Genomic DNA, 10,057 nt, shown 5'->3' with positions numbered 1-10,057 from the left:
GACTTGAAAAAATTTTCAACTGGGTCTGAATAGGCACATTGCGGAAATGAATTAACAAATTACATTGTGCCCGATGCATGGTAGGCCTACGGTTTGTTGTAACCAGAAGGTTTTTTCCTGATCTAACTTGTTTGCACATAAGATGGAGGCACGGTTAGATGAGTCTAGACTCTAGAATCTTTTGGGGTGTCGGTAAAATTGTCTGCTTATTTATGAGTGACCAACTTTGAAAAATATTTTCAAATGTAGAATTGAAAAAAAAAACCTTGCTGTTTAGCAAAACCCGCTTTTGTCTTGCACTGATGTTAGGCTGCATGTAACTTACATAACCTGTTGCTTACATCAACGCATGGAACGAGGTTATTGGAGTTATAGAGGAGCGGACGTCGGAGGGCACTTGTCCATCTTTCCGACTTCCCAATAAATGCAGTTTAATAGCTTTTTAAAGAATTTATTGCTTGCTCAAATCCATTCTAACATAAGGTATTATAACGTATTTCTATGCTATGGTGGGTTTTAGAGAACTTGGGTCACAAGGCATTTGAAACCTAAGTACAAAAGTCATTTTTGAAAGAAAAGAGTGATCACTTGGCTACGTACGTAGTTAGCAAGAAGGATAAATTTCAAATTCTTCCTCTATGCACCATCTTTCTTTCTAACTATGTACTAAGTACTAACTATGTAAAAGGAAGGTTAAAAATGTTTTCTCCACAAATCAAAATCTTTACGGTGACCTTCCACCTCTCACTGAAACAATCAGAAGACGAAGACTACAGCACGCTGGCAGGTCACTACTTGAAGTCAACAGAAATTAGTGATAATTTTCTTTGGAAACCAAACTATGGCTCCAGAAAAGGAGTCGACAAGCAAAAACCATGAACTAGAACAACACGCTGGAGTACAGAAACATGAACTGTCAAATCTATTGATAAACAAAGATGTTTAGAGAAACTATGCTTAATGGTGTCCGGGCACGCCCTAATGCATGATGATAAAAAATTTTTGCGAGAACGAATATTTCCGGGTTTTTAAGAAAATAGAATTTCTAAACAGTCTACTTTATCAGCTTAAAAAAGGGTGCGTCAAGAAAAAGTGTTGCGTGATGTTTTTAAAATGTCAAACAAAAATGTTATTTTAAAGAAGTGGTCGTTTAAATCTTGTTTGTTCCCAACTATCCCAAAATTTAAGCTGATGCTCATGTCAATTTTTAACCAATTTGTAAGAGGTAGGTAGACATGGTTTGCGGTATTGATACCTTGGACTTACAAGTCACAGATCAGCTATACCCATTTTTCTAACTCACGTCAAGAAACTTTTGCGCAGACAGCAGATGGTCAGTTTACATTGATTCAATGTCTGCAGACATCAAGATCCAATCTCATCGAGAGCTATTCCCTTTACACGAAAAAGTTGGTCTGAAAAGTTAAATGCGGACGACCCAATCAACTGAAAAGTTTTTGTTTCTCCATCTGTTGTGGTTGTTTACTTTTACGATTTTAAAGTAGGGTGGTTCTCGATCCATGCTACTTCGTCCGTGTCTACTTCTGTCCATCGTAAATCATGTTTTTTATCATCCGGGCTGCCTAGTTTGTGGCTTAGACCTAATAAATCTTCTTAACACTCACAAATCATCGCATGACTTCACGATCACATCATCGTGGTGCCCTTGACGTATTTTCCTAGATATTGTAGTAAAACCTGTCCGCTCCGTTAGCTCAGTGGTTACTCGGCTCAAGATCACGCGGCGCTGGTTTGACTTTCGGGGTGTGCACTTGAGCAACGTATTTCAGGACTGCTCTCCATTCAGCGGCACCTAGTGAATGGAATAATTCCCCGGCAACAACACTTCAAAAATCGGAAAACTTCACTCTGCCAATCTCAGTAACCGGTCCTGTGTCAAGAGCCTCTACAAGTATATGCGAAACTACCAGGAATAACCTATCAAGGACTTTGTGAGTCCGAAGATAAAGATTCAAAACCAACCAACTTTGGCGAAGAGTGTATTTTAGTACACAAACATATATTGGCCCTTGGTTTGAATCTGATTGCTGGTTTAAATCTTTATCGTCGGCTTGCTTTCCAAGTCTGATGATGGCAATTCAAACCAGCAACTGCTTGCTTTTAATGTCAGTGGCTAAACCCTTTTTTATGTACTGAAGTAGTGTGCCTGCCTCTACCCACCTGTGTGTTTGAATGTGTAGTTAAATTTATTATTATGAGGTGATACCTGACTAGAATTAAATGACCGCCTATGGTCTTTCGCCACCATCTTAATTGCGCCATAATCTAACCAACAGTTGTATAATCTATTTTGACAACTTCGTTCACTGCATGTTTATTATATGGTGCTATTGGAACAAATACAGTAAGTTGACTTGACTTTTAGAACAAAATTTCATTCATTTTGGATATCATTCCATTGCAACCTACAATGCTATGTTTTCTAAGGAGATTATTATACACCTCCCAGGATCACAGTAACACTTTGATAGTAATGGTGCTGCAAAAGGTTTGGTGCCTTAACAAAAATTTGTCGAAAATCATCGTCACCGCCCATAAAAGGGCTGTAACGATTACGTCGAATCTTTTACTGCCGTACTCTGCAAATATTTCCCGAGTCCGTCGCTAACCGCTTTCAACGACGCGAAACGTCGGCTACATAGCCGAGTGGTGAGAGCCCTAGCAAACTACTGTACTCCAAAGGACGTCGGTTCGACACCGCTCAAGAACATGTGGCTGTGTCTCTATCAGGACAATTATAGACATGTCTGAAGATGGACACGAGGATTGGCTTTCATGCCTTCCCGTCCAATTAATCTAAAACTTCATCAGCAATGAGCGTAAGCCTAGACAAAAAGAACTACGCATAAAGACTGACAACCTAGAAAAATTACCAGCCTCGGCGTTGCATTGCAGTAAAATTAGATTAATTCAATTTTCTTCTAATTTATGCTGGCATAGGTAACTTCTTCTTTCTTGAGACACAATTGTTCAGAATTTAGGGCAGGTGATAGAGAGTCAGATAGTTGAAAGATGAACAAACGCCAACTACCAGACAAATGACTGATATACTAATCGTATAGTATTATTATTTTTATTCGTACCCAGTGGTGACTTACAAACGTAAAACCTTGAAATCTGCAAAAATACAAATCAAATCTTGTGCGCGATTTATTAGTTTATCTGAAGGAGGAAAATAGCTCAATGAAACCGAATATTTTTATAGGAGAATTAACAGTAGGCCTTATGAGAGAGCGACGCAACGACAGTGTGTAAGTAAGAGTCCGTTAATCAATCAGTATTCCTAACCTGTAACGTTGACAGGGGTATCCAGAGGGTACTTTTGAACCGTAACCTTTTAACCTTTGAACCGTAACTTTTGAACCGGGTACCTTAGAACCCGGTCCAGGCATGATTTTAAAGGCCAATAACCCTTTTCAGGAGGCCCGGGAACTTGAACTGAAGTGACCACCAAATATCATTGGTACCGGGGCCAAATTATCCTTCCAACAACCCTGGAGCTATCGAGTTGTTCACCCCAAGTTGAGATTTATCTCTCAAAGCAAATAACTTTTAATACATGCAAATATACGTGAAAACTGAACAAATATACGTTTAATACATGCAAATATACGTGAATATTACGTGAAACAGAACAAATCAAACAACAAATTGTCTTTGAACGAGAACGATATCAATTCGTTGCATCGGAAAATGGTAGAGCAAGCTTAAGCGGATTGCTTCAATTGGACGACGGTGGAAAATGAATTCTCCAAGAAAATAGTCGGCAAACCAATTGTTGGTGACATTTCCCAATGTAAATGTACAGATGGAACTGTGTCACATATCAAATCGAAAGTTATTGGCTTTCTAAAAAAAATTTATACAATAAATTAGTAGAGTATTTTGTATTGGTTTTATTGGTATGATAAAGCTTTGGTAAAGAATTTGCTCTGTTGAACCATAGAGAAATAAAACAGAGAAACCTTAGCGAGTTTAACTACTTTTTTTACACACAAAAAATATAACATAATTAATTATGCTAACTAATTATTAATTATAGCTATATATTTAATTATGTTATATTTTTTGTGTGTAAAAAAAGTATGTTAAACCCGCTAAGGTTACTCTGTTTTATTTCTATTTTATTGGTATAAAGATTAAAAAGGTAAACACAAGTAGCAGTGTAGCCATGTCATGATGTATTTAGAGGTGAGCATTCGCTATTTTGAAAGTAGCTATCGCTACCTCTACAATATGCCAAGAGGGGAGCACTATCGTTACTTGCTACCAGTCGAAGCAGCGCGCGCTACGTTACTACGTGCAACTCATACTAGAAAGCTCTATATGATTGATGATTGATTGAGTAATTTGTAAACTCAAAATGACCTTGAACACGAATGATAGATTAGCAGCTGCAGTAGCGATGCTACTAACAAAAAGTAGCGTCGCTACCGCTATCGCTAAGTAAAAAGTAGCGCGCTTGTAGCGGCGCTACAAAAGTAGAGTGCTTCTGCCCCTCTAGATGTCACCAGCGTTAAATCAAACCTTCTAGCCACAGTTTCTTGTGTAGCAAGATCTGCTAAACTTCTTTCTTACCCGCCAAGAATGCAAATCTGGTTATCAACAATAAACGCCAGAAGGAAGTGAGTATCAGTGCGAAAGCTATCCAACTTTTCCCATTTCCGAAAAGGTTTTTTGCATCTTTCCATGGTCACGATAGCTTCATCTCTTTTATCACATCCCCCTTCAAAAATTGCATACATTTAGTTCAAACCAGTAGCGGATACAAGGGGCACACTTGGTCAAGGTGACAAATGAACTTAATACAAAGTGTGCGTCTTCAGCGAGTATCACAAAATACAGACACCAAAGCTGGTCACTGTTTTATTTTGCACAAACAATCCAATATTTTAATGAACCTGATCCACTGTACACTGAAGAGCATTAACAAATAAATGAGATTGAATATATAAGGTATATTATCATGCATTGCATGTTTTTGTGTTTTTTTATCAATTTATCTATGTTTTATCTAGGGTTTTATCTTCCTTTTCCTCATGAGAAGGTGCAAATTCGGTTCTTATGGCTCAACATTTACATCAAACATGGGTCTCGTGTGTTTTGCACTTCATTGGATATCAAATAGAAAAGTTTACTCACTGCCCTACCACATCTTAAAGGACGTATTCATATAACGTTACTTACCTATGGCATAGATATAATTGTCATGATAGAAAGCAATAAAACATGTTCGTTTGTAGTGCATTGTTGAAAGCATGTTCCATCCAAATATAATATCATAAGGATCCATCGGGTTAAAAGTATTTTCAACCTTGTTTAAAGGATCTTCTGCTTTGTCATCACCCCCCAGCACGCAATAACTACCTGAAAATGTCATAATGTGTGTTGTTGACGAGACCCAGACAGCAAAATACGTCATTTCATGTGGATTCAACGTCTGCAGACGTCAAATCAATGTGAAAATGACGGATTTTTCTGTCTGGGATTGCATTTCGAATGAGGCTTCTATCCGCAGTGTGAAGGCTTGCAAATGGTTTCAACTGGGATTCAGAAAAAAATAGATTTTCAACTAGCCTTCCAAGAGAAGGCTTACCAGGAGAAGGCTTACCAGGAGAAGGCTTACCAGGAGAAGGGTTACCAGGAGAAGGGTAACCAGGAGAAGGGTAACCAGGAGAAGGGTAACCAGGAGAAGGGTAACCAGGAGAAGGGTAACCAGGAGAAGGGTAACCAGGAGAAGGGTAACCAGGAGAAGGGTAACCAGGAGAAGGGTAACCAGGAGAAGGGTAACCAGGAGAAGGGTAACCAGGAGAAGGGTAACCAGGAGAAGGGTAACCAGGAGAAGGGTAACCAGGAGAAGGGTAACCAGGAGAAGGGTAACCAGGAGAAGGGTAACCAGGAGAAGGGTAACCAGGAGAAGGGTAACCAGGAGAAGGGTAACCAGGAGAAGGGTAACCAGGAGAAGGGTAACCAGGAGAAGGGTAACCAGGAGAAGGGTAACCAGGAGAAGGGTAACCAGGAGAAGGGTAACCAGGAGAAGGGTAACCAGGAGAAGGGTAACCAGGAGAAGGGTTACCAGGAGAAGGGTTACCAGGAGAAGGGTTACCAAGATAAGGGCTAAGTGTTGCAAAATTTATCTAATTTTATGCCAAAAAAGCGCTGTTTTAAAATAGTGGTAAGGTTTGTAGTTCAAAACGTGTCTGTTTAATCCCACCCAAAGTTTACAAAAGTTCCAAAAATGTAAACTCAAATAACCTGTAGCAACATCATCTTGCATTATATTTTTAAAGTTACTTGTAGAAATTATCTCAATAGAAATAGCAACTTTATGAAATATTGCACAAAGCGGTTAATAAAAACTTCAAAATTTGCAAAAAATGACCCCCTCACCCCATGCAATCAAAATGTCCGCACTGTGTCAATAAAAAGTCCGAAATTTTCTCTTCCCCCAGACTGTGGACGTCTTTTATAGACGGCTCCTAACTTAAATTTTAAGGCCTCACCTGGAATCTCTACCAAGCAATGACTCTTTCTATTGACCTGCATCTGTCCATGATCAGCATCCACCTTCCATTTCGTGTCTAAAGAATCTTCCTGTAAACTGAGTTCAAGCAAACGATCAAACGACGATTCCTCTCCCCCGATCACCAAAATTGAATCTGATTCGTTTACAAAAGAATAATTGATTTATCAGTGGTTAGCCTATAAGTTTTGAAGAATTGATTGGGTGTATAAAACTTGAACTGAAAACTAATTAGCTTATCTGACATATAACATCTTATAGGAAGCATTTCTACTGCAAATCCTGTAATTTCAAAGCAACAAATAACCATCCTTAGATACCCAGTTTCAACATTATTACGTTTGAAGGGAGAGTTAAAATGGTGTCGCCTCCTGCAAATCTTGTACGTCGCTTATCTATGTTGGTCATGACATATAATTTGTAAATCGGCGTTTTATTTATGAATGTGATGGATATTCAATTTTTTTTTTTAAGTTTTGCAAAAGTTTTGTTTGCAATTTTATAACACTCCGTCTAGTCGTTTACAACAACCTAGCCCTACATGTTATGCCAACTTGTGATAGCAAGCTTTATCTAATTCAGCATACAGTAAAACTTGGGTGACCAAAAGTTTTCCTACATCTTATTAACAATAATGATTATTTGCACTGCACTGCTTTCAAGATTTTAGTTTTCTCTAGCAGAAAATATTATCCTGTGTCAATTTGTAATCAACAAGTTTGGAATGAGGTAGTGACAGGAAAAATGAAGAAAAGGCCAAAGAACAAGGATAGAAACTGTGAAAGATGACCTGACAAGAAGGAACTTGTAAATTGAAAATGGTAACGATAGAGAGAAATGAAAGGGTCAATGTAAACAACTAGTCGACTATGATGCTTCGGAATGGCGACCAGGCTTTTCTGAACTTTTCTAAAGAAAATGGAGAGAGAGAGTCAATTTTTTACACTTCAGTTTCCCACACGTCTCATTCTGCAAATATTTTCAAACATGTAAACGAGACTTACTACTTGTGGCCAAGGAAGCATGGAATGGACTTGGGCGAGGCAAAGATGGAACCTCTTCCCAAACATAAGCCGGTTCTGCTCCATCCTTTCCAATAACTTCGATTCGTCTAACAAGCTCAGTTGCTGCACCATCAATAACAATTCCAATCACATACAAATAGCGTTCCAGAAACGCCAGGCTCATGATTCTACTGCCGAAAATCTGAACAATATGATTTCAGGATCAGATGCACCAATAGTGGATGAACTACCGATAAAAAAATCTGTTGATTAAGAAATCTGCTTAAAAGCAATTTATTTTACAGACTAATTTTTCGCACGTACCAACCGTAATCTTTTGATTAAAATCGACGAGTAATTAAATCGGATGACTAAACAACTTAATCTATGAATTAATTTTTTTTTTACGTACCAACTGTAATCTGTTAAGAACCGCGGATTAATGATCCAAAATAACTAACACAAACTGATTTTTGATTAACTAATCGGCCAATTAGCTTAACTGGCCGCTTAGTTCCGCTGTTGGTGCATTCCAACCACCAACAGGCTTGTGAGCTTCAAGTCATGCAGATCTGGTTTGTTTGAATGATTTAATTATTTCCTAAAGCCATTGCGATGTCGGGTGCGATAGTCAAGTGGTGAGAGTCCTAGTACGTAGAAGCGTAGTTAGGGAGGGGCAAAAGGAGCAATTTTCCCTCTGAAAATTTTTAAATAAAAATTTCATTTCGTTGCAGCATCATTTGACAAAATTTTGTTATTGATTTAGGCTGAAAGTACTCCCAGAATGCGTAATTTTGAGGTTTTTTGTTTAAATGTTCTTGGGCGACACCTCCTCTCCACTTCCTTCTGTGGGTGTTCCGACTTCGATGATTCGTTACCGTACTCACTCACATGTACAAAAATACTTATTTCCCCCCCTCCGAGAGTTCGTGCTGCCTACGCCCCTGCTGGTATGATACTCGACAAAGCATCGGTTCGACACGACTCAAGAGCATGTCGCTGTGTCTTTGACTGGGCATTCAAAAACATGCCTCAAGATAGACACAAAGATTGCCTTTTAGTCCACTTAATTTATTATAAATCGTCAACTGCTAGGTGTAACCCTGGACACGATAAACAGAATTAAAGATTTCAAAGACACCAACGGTTAAAGCTGCTGGTATCACAAAAAACATTTCTCTTTAAATGCAAGAAGTTGGGCAATATAATATAAATTCTGGGCAAACAAAACCGTTTACATTCAAAACCATTTCATCTTTGTCGTAAACTTACTATCAAAGCGATATTTGAAATCTACAAGCAAACTACAAAAAGAACATAATATTTCTTTGGTTATTTTGATGTTGTAATACCTGTTCTCTGCAAACTTCAGCTTCATCAATTTCTAAACCAAACGATCGCCTTGTGGCTTGTCGCACCGTTCTTTGAATTTGAAAATGCTTTTTGCTTAACTCTTCTAAAAGCTCGGGATCTTTTTCTCCGGTGATGCTAATGTTTTCTGCACCACTGTACTTGAGAGGAACTTTCATCGTCGAAAGGGGTTTCCAAAGATAATTTTCAGAATTTAATATCTCCTCTTTTCTTTCTTGTTCATCTTCTTTATCTTTTAACTTTTTCGGAGTTGCTTCACTATATTCAAAACTTGCCTTGGTCATAAAAAGGGCAGGAGAAGATGACCGAGGTATTTTTTGGCGAGTGGACGACGGTTCTTCAATTGCCGATTCATCGGTTGCGGAGAAACGACGTTTTAAACTCTCTTTCAAAGATTCTTCACTCTCTTGTCGTGTATTGCTGACGACACACTCAAGGAGAAGATACGTTTCGTCATCGATTTCAGCCAAGGAGTAGACAATCGTCTTCATGTTGTTGGGCTCTACGCAGTGAAGTAAAATGTATGTTAGTTAAAGTTAAGTTCACTCTGTTTTTATTTCTGACCACCACGACGAGAAATAACGTGACAAACACAGCAGAGGTCTAAAAAAAAAGGTAGAAGCGATAAGATGTTGATATTATGACGTGCATGATACCAAAACAGGGCAATCAGGTTAAAATATGTCAGGGTCGCCACACCTGGTTAAGCAACACCTACAGATTCGACAGTAGTTGAAGCATTCCAAAAAAGAAGATGTGACAAACCTGTTATTGGAGAATCAAATGCTGACATTTTGCTTTTTCTGACTTCCAATTCGGATGAAAAATACAAATTATGCTACTAAAAGAAACCAAAACAAGTACTTAAACTTTGCCAAGTAGGGCTTACAAATATGCTGGAAAAGTAGTTAAGTTAAATTTGTGTTTGTAGTAGATCGAGTTTCGTTTTTAGCCGCATGATCGTTGCTTACTTCACAATGGAGATACTAACGACCTTTTTAGCCTGATGCTGCGAGTTCGCTGTGGTAATAGCGAATTCCACTAGCTTTCGGAACACAGCTCCCTAGTCATGTGGTATGAAGAATGATGTTAGAATCAGTGTGCAGGGATGGAGGAACCATGTGGGCCTCGTGGGCCT

The 10,057-nt window shown here is 38.6% G+C and overlaps 1 protein-coding gene across 1 annotated transcript; it reads right to left on the bottom strand.

The window, feature by feature from the left end:
• Positions 1-3,549: 3,549 nt before the first annotated feature.
• On the bottom strand, positions 3,550-9,741 carry LOC145777883 (uncharacterized). The gene is made up of 7 exons (XM_082589239.1): positions 9,685-9,741; positions 8,901-9,421; positions 7,549-7,750; positions 6,525-6,680; positions 5,209-5,388; positions 4,600-4,747; positions 3,550-3,870 (listed from the first exon to the last, which is right to left on the bottom strand). Exons 1-7 carry the CDS (start codon positions 9,710-9,712, stop codon positions 3,729-3,731), a joined length of 1,377 nt encoding a protein of 458 aa, XP_082445365.1. The 5' UTR covers positions 9,713-9,741; the 3' UTR covers positions 3,550-3,728.
• Positions 9,742-10,057: the final 316 nt, after the last annotated feature.

This window comes from Aplidium turbinatum, chromosome 10 (assembly GCF_918807975.1).
Source record: "Aplidium turbinatum chromosome 10, kaAplTurb1.1, whole genome shotgun sequence".
Lineage (NCBI taxonomy): Eukaryota > Metazoa > Chordata > Ascidiacea > Aplousobranchia > Polyclinidae > Aplidium > Aplidium turbinatum.
This window is presented reverse-complemented; position numbering and strand designations above follow the sequence as displayed.